We start from the raw sequence: 17,017 nt of genomic DNA on the forward strand, positions 1-17,017 counted from the left end.
CCACGCCCTCCCGATTGGCCACGCCCCGCGGGGGGAGGTGGGGGTCTTGGGGGGAGCTGGGGGTCTTGGGGGGAGCTGGGGGTGCGGAGTGGGCAGGGCAGGATCTGTGGGGCAGGAGTCCTCCTGGGGGGCAGAAACCTCCTTGGGGGGCAAGACCGCTCCTGGAGGACAGGATCCCCCCTGGGGAGGGCCAGAAAACTCCGGGGGGGGGGCAGGAATTCCCCTGGGGGGGCAGAGAACTCTCTCGGGGGCCAGAAGCCCCCTTGGGGTTTAGTAGCCCCCATGGGGGGCAGGAGTCTCCCAGGGGCCTCGTCCAGCCCTAGAGGGAGGGGGGCAGGAGCAGACCCTGGCTGTGGGGCAGTCAAGCCCTGGGTACCCCTTACACCTACCCCCAGCTGTGGAGACCCCCACCATGTGGGGAGCAAAGATGGGGCCAGGTGGTGAGACCCATACTCTGCCACATCCCCCTCCTCACCCTGCCGAGGCCCAGCTCCGAGCCGTGGGGGGACAGGGCACGTTGCCCCTCCTGATTTGGGTGGCGGTGGATGTGCGAGGCTGTACCATCAGCCTTGGTTCACTCCCTCAGGGGAGTCTCTTGCACCCTAAAATGAGGTTTGAGACACATGCTGTCCACAAACTGCAGCAGGAGCAGCCAAAGGGCTAACCCGTCCCAGCACCCTGCCCAGCACAGGGAGACATCGTTAGCAGATAAGCAATGAATTTGGGGCCCCTGAAACCATAAGATGCTGCTCCTACCCTCACACAGCCATCAGCATCCCTCAGGCAGCCCTCACCCAGTCCATCATGGAGGAGCCCTTCTCAGCGATGCAGCTGGGAACCAGCAGCATCACTAGCATCATCAGAGAGCAGCAGGAGCTCCTTCATCTCACCAGGTCTCATCAGGGACATTGAGCTCATTCCTCAGTATTTTTGCTGGAGGACTTTGGGGACGACTCGGATAAATGCCACCAACCTGCTGGAAGAGCAAGTGTGCTGGATCCAAACACCAGCCAGACTCGGAAACAACTGCCTTCAGGTTGCTTTTGTCACATCCTGGTAAAATTTCATCTGTTTTCCACGTGCCAGGGTTTTCCAAGCCAAGACAACCTCTACTTTTTAAAAATGATACTGTGATACAGTTCTCAAATAATGATGATGAATAGCACAGTCCAAGGAAAACATTTTCAACATTTACAGAAGAGGTGGATAAAGCCATCAGCACCAGGATCTGGTTGTATTAACTGCCATTCCCCTTAATTTGTATCAATTGTTTTAAAACAGATGGATTAGAAATAGCACTTCTGTCAAGGAATGGCCTTTCCTGTCTGGGATGATCAAAAGTTTTCTCAATCATCAGATATGTTCTTTGCTGATAAAATGCTCTTAATGTATTTTAAGAAACTCTGAGAGAAAGAAATACAGTCAGGAATGTAAGTTATATACACCGTTAGTTCCTGGCCATACCTGGAAAGCAGAAGAAATGTGGATTTCTCTGTACCCCATGCATTGCCTCACTCTGGGGAGGCTCGAGAGCTGAAGCCACAGCCCTGAAAGTATCTTACTGCGGCCCCAGCCTCCCAGGAGCTGAATCACCTCCTGAGGTCTTGTACCTCCGCGCAGGCGGAAAAAGCAGCATGCTGGGGGCTGTTTGGTGCCTGCTGAGGGAGAGTGGGACAGGGCTTGTGCTCTTCTGCTGTTGTGTAAATCCCAAAGGAGGGGAGCGGGACCCCACCAGCCTCACAGTTTGGACGCCCCCAGGACTGGCTGGGACTCCTAACCAGCATCTGCTCTTGGCAGTGCCCAGATCCCCATTTCAGCATGGCACAAATGTTCAGGGGTACACAGGCCCTGAAATCGCTGTCAGACTCTGGGGCTGCTGCTCCTGTTTTCCGTTTGCAGATCCTCTTTAAACAATTACTCCCCCATGAGGTGGCATCACTTCTTCCACAAGCACCGAGCACCCAATTTAGCCCTAAAAGAAACAGTAAATACGGTTTACAGCCGGCAACCACCCATCACCGCACCCGCAGGTGAGGTGTCGCCCACCACGAAGACGTAAGGTGGGCTCTGGGAGCTGGTGGTGCAGGCTGTGCTCCCAGGCACTGGTTGGTGGTCATCTGCAGGGTGGTGGTGGGGGGTGGTGTTAAGCTGGGGCACCCCGGGGTGGTGGCAGACACCCAGGGTAGGGGGCATGGCTGGAGCAGGGGACTTGAGGGGGAGAGGGATGACGCAGGCATCGGCACCAGGGAAGCGCTCAGGGGGGCTGTGGGTATAAGAGAGTCGCTACTGGGAGGGGCAATTGCCTCGGAGCCCCTCATTACTGGGAGGACTGGGGGGTAGTGCAAGTACCTCGGAGGTCCAAGTTACTGGAAGGACTGATGGAAGGGGGCAATCACCCCAGGGGCCCTTGTTACTGGGAGGACTGGGGACCCACTTACCCCACAGGCCCTCATTACTGGGAAGACTAGGGGGGGGAAATCCCCCCAGGGGCCCTCATTACTGTGAGGGTACAATTACCTCAGAGGTCCCCGTTACTGGGAGGACTGGGGACCCAATTACCTCAGAGGCCCTCATTACTGGGAGCACTGGGGAGCCAACTACCTTAGAGGCCTTCGTAGCTGGGAGGACTGGGGGGCAATGACCTCATAGACCCCCGTTACTGGAAGGGCGGGCGGGTGTGTGTGGGGAATCCCCTCAAGTGCCCTCGTTACCGTGAGGGGGCAATTACTTCAGAGGCCCTCGTTACTGGAGGGGGGGGGGGGGGGGAGAATCCCCCCAGGGGCCTCGTTACCGGGGGGGCGGCTACCCGCCGGTACCGGGTCTGTTCTTACTGGGAAAACGGGAGCGGGTGGGTGGAGGTCACCCGACGACAGCACACAGGGCTACCCGCCCTGCGCCCGCCGCCGTGACGTCAGAGCGGCGCGCCGGCAGCGGCGCGGCCGGGTGATGTCATGGTCTCGCGCGGGGCGGGCGGGGGCGGCGCTGTCCCCGCTGTCCCCGCGGCCCCGCTGCGGCCCCGGGCGGGACATGGCCCCGCGCGGCCGCCCCGACGCCGCCGCCATGCCCAAGAGGGGCGCCCGCAAACGCCTCAAGTTCCGGGCCGACGACGTGTGCTCCGAGCGCGGTGAGGACCGGACCGGGCCGGGCCGGGCCGGGCCGGGGGCGGGGAGGGGAGCGGGGCCCGGGCCGGGGCCCGGTCCTAGCGGGGGAAGACGGCCTGCTCTGGCCGGAGAGGAGGGGCTGGGCCTGGGTTGGGGCCTGAGGGACGAAGTGGCCTCGCCCGAGGGGCCTGGGCTTGGCCTGGGTGAGGGGAGGTGAGGAGGGGTCCAGTCTCAGCCGGGAGGTGAGCCGGGCCCACTCGGGCTTGTGGAGCGGGAGAGTGAGCTGCCTCCGGCTGGAGGTGGGGGGATCTGGCCTGGGCTGGGAATGAGCCGTCTTGGTCTGTGAAGGTGGAGCCTGGGCCTAGAGGATCAGCCGGGCTTGAGTTAGGCTGTGTGTGAGGGGGGGTGCGGGCTTTGGCGCTGGTGGAGGTGGAGGCAGAGGGAGACCTGGGCTGGGCTGGGCAGGGGCTACATCCCCTGGGCCTGGTAGACTGGTGGGCTGGGGTAGAGGCCGGCTGGGGGCTCCTGGCCTGCACCTTTCTGCCGGGGCTCCATCTGCTTGTGCACCTCCTGCTCAAGTGTCTGTTCCTATCGGGAGCGTCCCCTTGAGGGATCGTGGCTCTTAGACCTTCTATCCCCTCCCCTATAATCCATAATCCCGCTGACACCCTGTTTCCCGACTCTCCTGCAGTGACAGTGGCAGATTATGCTAACTCAGACCCAGCTGTCGTGAAATCTGGACGGGTGAAAAAAGCTGTGGCCAATGCAGTTCAGCAGGAAGGTGAGTCTATATTGGGGACCCTGCCTTCCCCAGGCTGCCTCCCCATTTTGCTGGCCTCTGCATGACGTAGGAAACTCCCCTTCCGTGGCCTGAGAAAATCTGTCTCATTTAGTGCCTGAAAATGAGTCTCTGTTCCTCTGCAGAATCGGGTGTTTAGGATCTTAGACAAGACGTTTTGCAGAAAGCCTGGTGGAAGTCCAGTAAGAATTGCTGAGTCTTTGTTAGTGCCTGAAATGGAAGGCCTTTCCCACTAATCGTTGGGTGTTATCTCCTGCTTGAAGCAGAAAATAACATGATAGGAGTCTTTATTACCTCCTATAAAACTGTAGACAATTTTATTAGCAGATAAAATTCTTTGTAGTGGGAATAAGATTATGATAGTTCTGGCAAATGTGTTCCCACCCCGTGCTGCAAACTGCAAGGAGGTCTTTTGAGGGTGTTGCTGTTCCCCTGGTGAACTGTATAAACAAGCAGTTTCTGGGAAAGGTATTAAAATATTTTGTTATCTACTTCCTCCTTGGTTTTTAGCTGCTTGGAGCAGTCTGAACTAACATGCCCTGTTTGCTTCAGAAATGTTAATGTTTAGGCATGGAATCTTAAATGTAGCTGGTTGCGCTTGTTGGAGGTGAATGTTATTACATTGACAGTGATGGCTGAACCCTTTGTATAGGAAAACTCTTGTTATGTTGCTGAAATCTTACCCATTTAATGAAAATATGTTCTTTGCGTGAATGCCTGTCATGGGGTAACTGTACAGGGCAGTGGTGCTGGTGAATATCCTTTTTAGCCCTACTTCACCGGCTTTTAAGATCAGGGCACCTCCCTTTTGTTGCCTCCTTTCTAATAGGCTGGCGGCCTCTCCCTTCCCATTCCTGCTCCTGTTCACCCTTTTGTATTCTTTCTGAGGCACTGCCTCAAAGTATTGCACTTCAGCATCATACCTGGCAAACTCTGTTGTCTTCTTCCTTCCTGCCCCACCCTGAGTCCTCGCATCCAGCATCACCTGCTTTGGCCAGCTTAACCCATCTCCTAAAATCCTGCTCTGTTTCTGGCTCACCTCCACGCTATCTAGATGACTCCAGGTCACAGCAGTTTCCTGCTCACCCTTTTCTCAGGTCTTTGCAGGGCAGAGTCACTGGGGCTTTCCCCTCCTTACACAGGGATCCTCGGGATCTCTCCTCCCCAGCCCCAGGGCTGTGCTACAGCCTTATCTGGTGTAGTTGTGACGCATGCTATGGCCTTATCTGGTGTAGCTTGCCATGGCATGGGGACAGCAGGCAGCCGGGAGGAGACGGCAGCCTCTGCCCAGGGAGCTTTAGCCTTTGGCCTTGCTCACCTCCTGTCTCTTGGCTCCAAGTAAACTTCGCACTGTGTGCGACTGCCAGCAAGCAGGGAGCTTCACAGAGAGGGGAGCAAAGGCCAGGTGGAATTTTACTGAGCTTTTTTCCTCCCCATCCCTAACCCCCAGGGATGGGGTGGAGATTATGGCTGTGAGATGACGAGAGGGTGCCTCTCTCAAGATTGCAATGCAGTGTGATTCAGTGTGTGAATAGACTTGTGTTGTCAACTCAGATGTTGATCTTTCCTTTGCAGAGTGTGAGGGTTTCTTTTTCTAAACCCCTCTCTGAGTCTCTGTCAGTCGTTGTCCTCTCTTGCTTGGCTGTATTTGATGTCATAACTTACTGCTATTTGTGTTGCCATCTACTTCTCTTTATTTTTGACTGTAAAAGGTCACGTAGAGAGGGCAGTACAATTTGACAGTGAGGGATACCACTGTCGTGAATACATACAGTTTACAGAGTAAACTGTGCAAAGCAAAGAACTGGTTTAGGAAAGCACTGAAAGTATCTCTAGTCAGTGGGTATCGTCAAGCTCTATCTTAAGACTCTCTTTCCATCTGCTATTTTACTGTCTCAGAATGTTGTTCTGTGGTTAGAAATGAGAACCTCTCTCACCTGAATTTATTTGTGGTCAGTTCCTGAATTATTTTTTTTTTTCTTGCTACTCTGTCCCTTTAATTCAAATAGCACATCTTGCTCTCCAGTGGCTCTGGTGACTGTAACTATGATGTATAAAACCTTCCTGGGCTGCAGTTTGTGCTAGGTTAGAAAAGCTCAAGCAGTGCAAGCCTCCTCTGGCATGGTTAGGTGCCTCTTGGTAGAAGTCCTTTTTTTCACCCAGTGCATTAGGTTGAAATTCAACTTTCTTGAATGAATTTTACAGACTATTTGCAAAGCATTGGTAATTCTGTTACAATGCTGGTCTATCTATGACAGTGCCTCATGCAGCTGTAACGTAGGACCGCACCTTTCTTTTTCAAGACTGTCATTACTGCTTCATGTGGATTTTTCTGCCCCAGTGAAACCTCAGTTGACAGATCAAGTTTTAAAAATAATATTTCCTAACAGGGATGGGTCTAAACATCTCCCCAGAGGGAGGAAAAAGCCTCCAAAACCAACTGATTCGACTTGCTGTTTTCCTCATCAGGCCAGAGTCTTTCCCTTCACTAAATTCTGGGATAAGTGGAGCTCCTGTATGCTTGGCACTGAGTTATATCGCTGATGGATTGTGTGTCATTGGCCACAGGATCTCTTTATCCTGTGGAGAAGGGAGTGTATCTTCTCTGTGTTCATACAACAATTACAGAGTAGGTGCTGGCTCTATACAGGCTGAACGGTGGTCATGCTAGGAAGCTCTGGTATGCAGGAGAACCAGTTAGCACTGTAGAAAAAGAACCTGTTGTTTTATTCAGAACTGTAAACAGCTTCAACTAAACCGATGGGATCATCTGCATAATGTGCTGGTAATCGTCCTCATTGTTCATTCTTTAAAACACGAAGCTAAATAATTATGTTTCCAATTCACTCACGCCTGCTAATCTTTCTCTGACAAGGTAATCCTGGGTCGCAGGATTTACTTGCTTGTGTCACTCACCAGAAAGCTTTAATGCAGTTAGCATTCCTAGCAGTGGCTGTGGCAGTGGTTCCACTCAAGTATCTCCTGAACTTGGATCACCTTTTTCTCTCTGCTAGTATAGTTACTGTGTCGTTGCTTGTCATTCTAGTAAAATCCCTCTGTGGTTTGGAAGCTTCGTGTGTTCCTGCTGAGGAAGTTCTCTCTGTGTCAGGAGAGTCTTGCGACAGCAGCGATGAAATGGATACAAAGGAAAGCATCAATGGGCGAGCTGCATCTAGAAAAAAGAAGAGCAAAAGGCACAAAGGTATGGTCACCAGCCTCTCCTGGGGGGGCTCTTTGTGGGCTGCTTCTGCATCTTCTCTGTGTGTGATGTTAGTGCTTGCTTATTTATGGGCTAGTCACGGGGCTCTGCGGGGCATTCTGCAACTTGTATGTGCACAAAGAAATGCCAAGGGTTAAATCACTTTTAAATCTGCTGGGACTTGGTCAGAGGTGGCGTCTTTTCACAAAGGCAGAGCCTTGGGCATGAAATCAAAGCCTGAGTGCTCGTTGCTTTCAGTAAACTTTTCTCAACCTTGGTAAATGAATGCTGCTCTTAAAAAGAGTTGTGAAACTTTGCCACTGGACATGTTACTTCATTGAACACATCTTGGTGAAAGCAGGGTTTGCTTTGGAGAAAAAACAATGCTGCTGTCCGTGATGCATTTGTTGGCAAAATCCAAGCTCTGTCTTCCGGATGTTTCCAAGGCTGTGGTTTGTTACAAATGAGTTTAGAGGGCTCTTCTTCCAGCAGGCAAGTGAATTTGGCCCTGGTGGCATCATAGTAAGTTAATTCCAGGGAAATGTATCCTTCAGCATTTACACTTTGTGCAACTCTATAGAAAGCAAGTCGCAATGCAGTGTAAGGAGCAAACTGTTCTACTGCACTGTGGAATCCTGCAGGAGTTTCTATTAACAGGTTGCTTTCAAGTTGAGAAACAAATTTTAACTTGGTTTCTTGAGCTTAAGGAAAACTTAACTTTATTAATGTTGATACTAAGTTATGTAATGCATCAACATCCACCATGGACTGTAGGTGCACAGTACTCCTCCGGGATAGGAGTTTAATCTCTTTTATTAAGACATCTTTCAGAATCCTGGGTAAATAAGAATATCTGAGTGGCTAGAGTTACAGGAGTTATGAGTCTGGAAAGACAGTATTCTGTTCTACGACAACCTTGTCTTACTTATTTCTGCTACATGTTTAGGGAAGAAAAAATGTAATAGACCAATGATGCTTCTGGCTGCACTCAATGCCTTTCAGCAGTTGTGTAGTTTGATGGCTTCTTGAGTCAGAGCTGAAACAGCAAAGTGGATGTTACAGCCCATTGTGGCTATGCCTGCCATAAATCTGTAGTGATGTAGGGAAGTGATCATATCCAGAGCTTTCTTTGGCAATGACTGTAGCAATTATCACATGAGGATAAAATACTGCCCTTTGTTATTAACCTGCTGTCTCAGGATTAGGTCTGTCACCTTCAAGTTCTTAAACACCTCTTTTATGCCACTTGTTCACAAACCTCATAGCAGTGTTTTTGGTTAGCACTGTTTACAAGTTGTTTGTTTTCTTTTTCCTTTCTTCATGTTCCTAATGCTTGGTATTGTTTAGCTATTTATGTTTTTTAATTTTTTTTTTCCTAAAGTTGGAGCATTGTCTGTGGAAAGACATGTGGTGTTAAAAACACCGCAGGAATGAAAGGAGTTTCTGAACCTTCAGTTCTGGTCGAGCAGTTCTGACACCTTTGAGAGTGAGAACAGGCCATTCTGTTCATCTGAATTGCATTAAAAGTTTCCCATCCAGGAAGCTTTAATGAAATTACAGATTTAAGAAAAGCAGCTGATTAGCCAGTTGAAGAAGAGAATTGCTTGCCCATCTTAGCAGAGCTCCTACAAAAATATTGTGACCATTTGAACAAAGACTTGGCAAGCTTGGCAATGTCTTAATGTTCAGGGACTTCTAGTGTAAAGCATTTTTTGATGACAGTCAAAACAGTTTTGATAAAAATGCATGAGCCTGGCCCTCCTTTACATAAAGTTGCCTCTGTATTTGCCACCCAATTTTTATTTCTCCACTCAAGTGTTATCTTTCAGCTGTGAAAGGGTCAAGCATTGAAACAGGGTCCAGAAAGGCTGTGGGGTTTCCATCCTTGGATACAGTCAGAACTTGATTGGGCAAGATCCTCAACAAAATGATCTAATTCAGCCTGCTTTGAGCTGGGCTGTTTGGACTAGAGACCTCCAGAGAACCCTTTCAGCCCGAATTATTCTTTGAATCTTCCACTTTGCATACTTGTGCGAACAGTGCAGCAGGGATAAATGATGGCATGTATCCAGCAAAGGGAAAGTGTAATGGTTGTGCGGATGGGCAAGTGCATGCTGATGAAAACCGGTAGCAGTGATAATGAAGTTGTACTAATTTGGGCTTGTTTAGCTGACTGTGTGTATATACATATTTCAGCTGCTTACCCTATGCTACCGGTAATAAAGCACATGCCTCTAGATGTGACTTGATAAAAGAGGTTATTTACTGAACTAACATACCTTCATTGCATTTAGAAAATCCTGATGGGGGTGGCGGAGAAGAATACCCCATTGATATCTGGCTGTTGTTGGCTTCCTACATTCGCCCTGAAGACATTGTCCGGTTTTCTTTGATTTGCAAGAAAGCCTGGACTGTCACCTGCACTGCTGCCTTTTGGACCAGGCTCTACAGAAGGTGAGACTCTAGAGAGTTTTTTGAACTATTTGTAGGAGGCTTCAGCAGTGATCAGCTGGCTGCAGAGCTGTAAATAAGGGAATAATTCCCTATAAGCTAGGGTCCTATAATATTTGCGTATTGACATGGCGTTGTGGGCCTCACTTGGCAAGGGGTTGTGTTATATTGCATCCTCTTTGGATCTAGAAATGGATCTGAGTGGCATATTCCTGTGTGCTGTGTATAAAATCTCAAAGCATCGTGTGCTTTTCTGCTTCTTGTGGCCTACACGCTCTTGTCTGACAGTGTGCTTTGTGTGTAAAGCACTCCAAGTGCTTACGGTAAGTTCAGCACTGTTACCTTACTGAAAGACAGGCAAACATCACTGATAAAAAACTTACCCTGCCTCAGGCTTTGATCATGGCCGCCTTCCCGTAATTAGGGTGGCCTGAGAGAAGCTAAGGCATTTGCTAAGTCATTTTGGAGCTGTCTCTGTGGCAGAAGTTAGTTACAAATAAAGTAAGAGAAGAAGAGCAAAGACATGGTCAAAACTTGAAACAAAGCCTTCTGTCCTGGTGTATGTCACTTGGACTTTCCTTCAGGACAGAACACTTTCTTTACATTTCTATATCTGTTGCCCAGGAGGTGCAAGCAGCAGGAGTACAGAGCAAATAGCAGCCATGGTCATCCTTGCCCCTGTTTTAGTGTGAAGTTTCCTAGCGAAGGCTCCTTTGGCATCTGAGCAAAGAATGACCCTTGAGCGCAGGCGTTCAGACTGCTCAGGCAGTTGCCTGCAAGCATGCAGTCGAGCTCAGCTAAAGTGAGTCCTTGAGAACCTGCAGGAATCTGCAGGCCATTGTGCATCCTGCAGCTAAAACACCATCTGGTATCTCTGGGCAAACTATGTGCAAGGAATTATTGGGGACTTGTAGCATGATATGCTTATGTGTATGCTGGAAACCTGTCTGATGCAGGTAAAGTCCCTGAGACTGTCATTTGATTTCATGTAGAGCAGTACAACACCCTTGAAGCACTCAGAGTTGACAAGAGGTCCTCTGATCAGTCAGATGTTCAGTTTTCTCTCAACATTGATCTCTTCATAGCTCTCTTCTGCACATCTCTGGCATTCTGACCCTTCAGCATGTGTTGGGTTTCATTGTTGGCTTTTCAGGCACTACAGTCTGGATGCGTACCTGCCTCTCCGCTTGCGGCCAGAGTCCATGGAGAAGCTGCACTGTCTCCGTGCGTGTGTCATCCGCTCACTGTACCACATGTACGAGCCTTTTGCATCTCGAGTCTCCAGGAATCCAGCTATTCCAGACAGTACTCCCAGCACTTTAAAAAATTCCAGAGTAAGTGGAATCACTAAGGAAGTTGGATATGTCTATGTTGCTCTTTCTGGTTTTTTTGTTCTCTTTCTAGAAGAAAAATTGATGTTTAGATGGTTGTCAGTGAAGCTTGGGTGTAGGATGATTACTAACTCTGAATAATGATTTTTAAAAGTATGCTGGTTACTTGTATCTGCATAGTTGCTACTGCAGAGGATTCTAGTTACTCTTCTGGGTAAGTTCTGCCTAAGTCCTACCACAACATCTTTGTAATCAGCAAAAAGGCATTTGCTTCACTGAATGTCAGAACTGCTAGGGATATTTGCAGCTCTCCCCTCCTCCGCTGCGAATTTGTTGCTGAGGAGGTTGCAGTAGAATCAGCTTTTATATCTTCTGCTTTATTCTGACACTGTCTGCCAGAATACATCTTTTCTCCATAGCAGGCATCTGGAGAGATCAGAAGTGACACTGATAGCCTCTGAAAGGGAGTCATTTCATACTACATTCCTGTAGGTCATCCATCGTCTTTGGTGTCTGGGCAAGGGAGGGTAGTGAGGTTGTGAGCATGGCAAATGTGCAGAGCCAATGTCTGCTTTGGGACTGGGGCTGCAGTTGTGTTGGGCTGTAAAGGGTTTGTCTCTGGTGTGGGCAGGCAATTCCCTTTGTTATCCCAGCTTGGAGCACTTGCATATCCATTCCTTCTTAATTGCTGTTGACCATTAACTCTGAAATGCCTTTGTGTCTCTTGTTTGGTTTTAACTTGCAACTGGCTGATACTCTGTGAGCAGTTTAAGCAACAATGTGAATTCTCTGTCCTCCAAATCCAAAGTCAAAAACCTGTTGAATGAGGTTTTTGGAGCCAAACTGAAGTGGTTTTGGTTCAATAGTTGTACTTTCTTTTCCACGCAAAACAGAGCAACCTCATCTATCTGTATGTGACATCGCTTCTTTCTTTCTTCCTCTCCCTGGGTGGATACTGGAAAAAAATGTCATACTGCTTAGGGAGCATCCAGCAGTAACACAAGCAGGTGGTGCTGCAGAGCAGGAGAAAAGCACATAGTTCTGTGTGTAGTCTTATCTCTGCATCCAGACCTCTTCATTCTCTTCCTGAATGCCCAGTTTGGGTATTATCTTTCTTAAAAAATAGAAAGCAAAACATTTCTAGGAAATTCCAACTTAACTTTAGTCCTTCTGAGTCTAACTCCTTACCACTGCTCGGATCTGGTAGCGTGGCTGTAAAAGCTAGAAACCCTGAGGTGATTCTGTCAGGGTTGGCATTTTGGAAGCATTCACGTTGACATCATAACGGCTTTGGTGCCCACTGCTAGCGCTTCTACTGTACTAACGGTTTGAGGAAGATTCTTGAAGTGCAGTCTTTTATTGTTCAGCTTTTAAAAAAGGAAATTAAATAGTGACAAGGCTTTGTTAGAACAGTAGAGGTTTGACCTAACCCCTTGGAGCATAAAAGAGCCATCCTGAGTCTGGTCTTGCTGTACTACTGCATTGCAAGACTCGGAGCTCCACCTGTGTTACTGTGCACAGATATGCTTCAGCACAGTGGGTACGGAGGAGGATCTGACATTGCCTCCCCATGTTCTTGCTTTCATGGGCTTTGGTTATACCTTTACGGGTCTTTGAAACTAATGGCAAATGCCTACATAAACTGCATGTGGCAAGAGGAGACCCCAGACCCGGGTGTTATCAAATCTAGCTTTTCCTCTTTAATTTCCTTTTTTCTTTCCCTAGCCTAGCTTGTGTGGGACACTGGAGCCGTTATGGTGTCAGCAGAAGTGTTTGCCCTTTAAAGACACCCCCATTATTTTTGGTGGAGCGGCAGGCCATACGGCGCGTCTGAAGGGCAGGACGGCTGACCCGCGGACGACATCCTCTGCCCCTTAGGAGGTACTGACCATTTTGTGCTTCACTACTTGCCATGACCAAACAAGTTGCTAGACCAGGCTGTCTCTGCAGGTGAACTACAAATGCCACTGATGGTGGAGTTAAACTCAGCAGCATCTGCTGCTTACCTTAGTTAAAAAAGATCTGGAGAATGTTTTTATCAGAAAAAAATGAGGGCTACCTTCTCCCAGGTGGAGATTACTTGACACATGTTTCTGAGCTTGACTCCACATAGCATAGTTGTTCACCTCGTGAAGATTGCTGTGATGAAGGTCCTTTAAGGACTCTTGTTTATGGACATGACTCAGAGTTGAAGTAAAGGGTCTCGTATCACCTGTAGTCTCTAATTATGGAGCCCCCATGGTGGAGGCTGGCTCTGGCTTTGTTTCATTTGGGGTCACGCTATTCTGGAATGAAATGAAATGAAATGTGTGTTTCACTGCAACCAATCAGGCCTTCTCGGCATGGGAGAGACTGTGTATGGATCATAAGGAGTTGTCTTTAACCATATTATTCTTTCTTTTCCCGCTGACACTGTTAAAAGATAAGACCAGCTGTGGTGGGCTGGCGTCTGTGGTGTGGAAACACTTTCAGTGATGGCTGGACTGACTTGCCAGCTTCTTTTCTCGGCTGTTGAAGGATAGTTGCTTCTACTCACTGGTAGGCAGGGAGTTTCCCTCCTACTCAGTTTAATGCAGGAATTCTGCTGAGACTCCTGCTCTAGAATGAGTGCTGCATGCTGGGATGGATCCTGTGGACCACACAGTGATAACTGGATTAAATTGCAGGACTCCTGGTGTATGTCTGCATGGGAGGGCAGTGCTGATTACCTCTGATGCTGTTTGAGGCCCTTTTCTCATTTTCTTTTAAAAAAGGGACAGTAGGTTGATCAGACTGTGCTATCCTGGCAGTGTTTTTATACTCTGAAGTATGATAGTCAGTGCCTAGTGATGTCAAGACCTTCTTTTGACACCACAGTGGCTTAGGAACTTTCTCATCTGTCACCTCATAGCTCATGTATTAGTCTTTGCATTTCCCTCTAGATTCTCTCCTTCTTGATCCTTATTCTGTTTTCAGCTGTTCCTCGCTTTAGTCTTGTTTGGAGCCCAGGTTAAAGGGAGTTCTTGGTGGGTGGGAGGAAACGGGTGAATCTGTACTGCTCATCTCTGCCTTACTAAAGGGACAAATTGCGCAACAGGATTTTTCTGTTTAGCACGTCAGTGGCTACATGTTGTATCATCCAGTTGCATGATGAGTTGGCCAACTTGAAACTGGGATACCTAAACTGCTGTGTGTGTTCTTTGAACATAATTAATTTGAATAAATGGCTCCTAACTGCTCCTATGTAATTGCATTTGTAATTGGTAGCCTTTATGCTCTGCTAAAACTTACTTAAAGTGGTGCCTTTAAGGGTTTAATAATTTTGTGTTTGTTTTTTGTTGGGTTTTTTTCCCACCACAGTGTCTGCTTTTCTGGTGCAAAAAGATTGAAGGGAACAGACAAGAAGCAATGTGGGAATTCAACTTCAAGTTCAAAAAGCAGGTATGAAAGAAGAATGAGAATGGCTGTGACTTTTTTTGAAGCAGTAATGATTTTTCTGGGTGGTAGAAAGGAAGGTGGAAACTTTTTGTGTGTTCAGACCATAAATGGAAACTCTGACTCCTATGATAAACTAAAGCACATTCTGAAACTACACTCAGTTTTCAGTGTGTATTACCAAGACATTTAGAATCCCACATTTTTATTTCCTCATTTGGTATCCTTTCTCCACTGTAAGATGTGAATCATTTGTTACACCAAATAATCTAATCTTTTGGTCATTGCTACTGATTACTACCAAAAACCAGACTATTTGACCACTTTAGTGATCAAAATGTAGACCAAAATCTAAAACTTCTTGTTTTACCCTTGGAAAGATTTCCCAGAGAAGGGAAGAAAGCCAACACTGCCAATGAAAACCTCCAGTAATTGGTCTCAGGAGAAGGAAGTAGTTTCAGGCAACCTTGGGAATTCTGCAGCTTTCCCCTCTAAAGAAATGGTCCTGCAAATTGTCTGTCCCAAGTGATGGCTATTTGTTGTTCTCGTAATGCTCTGTCCAGATGTGTGGGACTACGGTGAGAACCTGCTAGTCAGCATCAGTGAGAAGCGGCCAAACTCTCATCATAGGTTCCTGCTTAGCTAAATAAGTCTGTCTTTCTTTCAAGTCTCCCAGATTTAAGAGCAAGTGTTGCAAAGGTCTTCAGCCACCAATTCAGTATGAAGAAGTCCATACAAATCCAGATCAGGATTGCTGTCTACTGCAGATCACCACCTTTAACTTCATATTCGTGCCAATAGTCATGGGTATGACATTTACCTTGGTAAGTGCTTGAGTAATCTGCCAGGCAAACTTTGCATGTGTAGTTTCTGTAAGGAGATGAAGAGGACACCTCTTTGGTGTTGTGTAAATCATACTGCTGCATGAACAAACTAATTCTGGGAATCTTAGGATTAAGAGGAAGTGCTGAGGATCTCCTTGGTTTAGCTTCTGCATTTCCATCAGCTCTTCCCTGTTTGGTGCAGCAAATACAGATGATGTAGAGAATCTGCAAGGAGCTGTGGTTGTGCAGCATCTTGGGGCAGATCAGTTGTTCAGTACTCCAGCAGGGTACAAGAGTTAGGGATGCAGGAGAAGAGGAAGTCTTCCCTCAAGAAAATACCTCCTTACCTTATGGCAATAAATTCTGAGAGGAAAAACCTATTTGAGCAAACTCTTTCAATGTGTATATGGTCCCTGACTGCTGATTGCTGGGAGGAAGAGCAGCTGTTAAGCCAACTTACACAAACTCAGCTCCAGACAGCAGCAGAGCAGGTGTGCTTAGGCAAGAATAGTGGTAAAGCATGGGGCAGCATGTGTGGGTGTACTTGTAAGTCAGGGTTTGAGAAGTGGCCTGTGCCTGAGAAAGGTTCAGTCTGGCTTCACTTAAGAGTAGGGCAGTGAGTTTCAGACTTCCTCTGACAGCCACTTGCTTTTAGGTTCACTTCTAGCATTATTATTTGGGGTTGCCAGCTAGAGAGAACTGGTTTGAAACCAGTGCTGTAGATTCAGAGTGTAACACTGCCAGCACCTGAAATACCTTAGACCTGTACAATTTAGAAGAATTTAAAAAAACCCAAAATCTAAAAATGTACTGTTACAAACTCTATTTATTCATCATTCTGATTTTCTGAAGCACCTCCTGGTCTCTTTTCTTGCAGTTCACCATCAATGTGAGCACAGACATGAGGCATCATCGCGTGCGCCTGGTGTTCCAGGACGCCCCAGTTCGCAATGGCAAGAAACCACGCCTTGACCAAGGAGTGCAGGTTGTGCTGGACCCTGTGCATAGTGTGCGGCTCCTGGATTGGTGGCACCCACAGTACCCCTTTTCTCCAAAAGCTTAGTGCTCTCCTGCGTCTGCAGGAGCTGGGAGGTGACAGTATCTGGCAGGCTGAAGAGAATTTCTAGGAATCAGGAAATCCTATTTTTATTTCTTAAATAAATTCTGCAGTCTCCTTGCAAGTGATTGAAGCTACTGAGCTAGTCTGTATGTATATAACTTCTGGTCAGTGATGGGCAGAGCTGAGTGTAAAGCAGAAACTATTTGTAAACACACTTTTATGTAAAATTCACGTTTTATGATTTGAAAGGAGGTCCCTGGAACTGTTCATTTAAAATCCTTTTGGTGCTAATGAAAGTGGTCCTGTTTTCTGATGTTTGGGAAGAAGCAGGAGGTTTTGCTTTCCAGTTTTAATATGACCAGAAACAATTTACAAACAAAATCCATGTTTGTTTTATTGCAGCATGATTGCATTCAAACACAGTGTGATATTTCAGTGTCTGAGAAGCAGTAAGCAAAACAGCAGTGATCAACAATAATGCTAATTCACAGTCCAACAGATACGAGTTTAGGGAAAGAAAAAAGCATAAATGATCAAACAAAGGAATTATTTCAAAGAGGATTTGTAAGGCAAAAGTCTTTCTTGACTGTAAAGACACTCCAGGTTCTCACACTGATGTTTCCTCTTTGAAAAGAAGATCGAAACCTTTAAAACCAGAAGGTGCTTTTCAGAGAAGATAAATGGAGGGAGAGGAGATGGAAGGGATAAACTAAAATAACTGAAGCAGTGATGAAGGATTTGACTCTCTGTCTTTTCTAAGAGTAGGGGAGCGGTATTGGCCTGTTGACACTGGAAAGCCCGGAAGCAATCGGTGATCTGGCTTTTGACTAAACAAATT

General features: G+C 47.5%; 1 protein-coding gene across 2 annotated transcripts; it reads left to right on the forward strand.

Annotated features, from left to right (window-relative positions):
- Positions 1-2,966: 2,966 nt before the first annotated feature.
- Positions 2,967-16,189, forward strand: TMEM183A (transmembrane protein 183A). 2 transcript variants are annotated; one of them, XM_049831790.1, is made up of 8 exons: positions 2,967-3,124; positions 3,793-3,882; positions 6,947-7,102; positions 9,394-9,553; positions 10,704-10,884; positions 14,221-14,301; positions 14,964-15,119; positions 15,997-16,189. In XM_049831790.1, the coding sequence occupies exons 1-8, from the start codon at positions 3,028-3,030 to the stop codon at positions 16,180-16,182; spliced, it is 1,107 nt and encodes a 368-aa protein (XP_049687747.1). In that variant the 5' UTR covers positions 2,967-3,027; the 3' UTR covers positions 16,183-16,189. The 2 variants fall into 2 exon arrangements, with proteins under 2 accessions (XP_049687747.1, XP_049687748.1); XM_049831791.1 differs by lacking the exons at positions 2,967-3,124; positions 3,793-3,882 and adding an exon at positions 6,056-6,685.
- Positions 16,190-17,017: the final 828 nt, after the last annotated feature.

Source organism: Accipiter gentilis, chromosome 29 (assembly GCF_929443795.1).
Source record: "Accipiter gentilis chromosome 29, bAccGen1.1, whole genome shotgun sequence".
NCBI classification, from domain to species: Eukaryota; Metazoa; Chordata; class Aves; order Accipitriformes; family Accipitridae; genus Astur; species Astur gentilis.

Bases quoted from the DNA above. Each gene is read 5' to 3' on its own strand.
- TMEM183A (XM_049831790.1), top strand. From the start codon at position 3,028: ATGGCCCCGCGCGGCCGCCCCGACGCCGCCGCCATGCCCAAGAGGGGC. The intron at 9,554-10,703 runs GTGAGACTCTAG...TTGGCTTTTCAG, and splicing joins TGGACCAGGCTCTACAGAAG to GCACTACAGTCTGGATGCGT. The intron at 10,885-14,220 runs GTAAGTGGAATC...TTCCCACCACAG, and splicing joins GCACTTTAAAAAATTCCAGA to TGTCTGCTTTTCTGGTGCAA.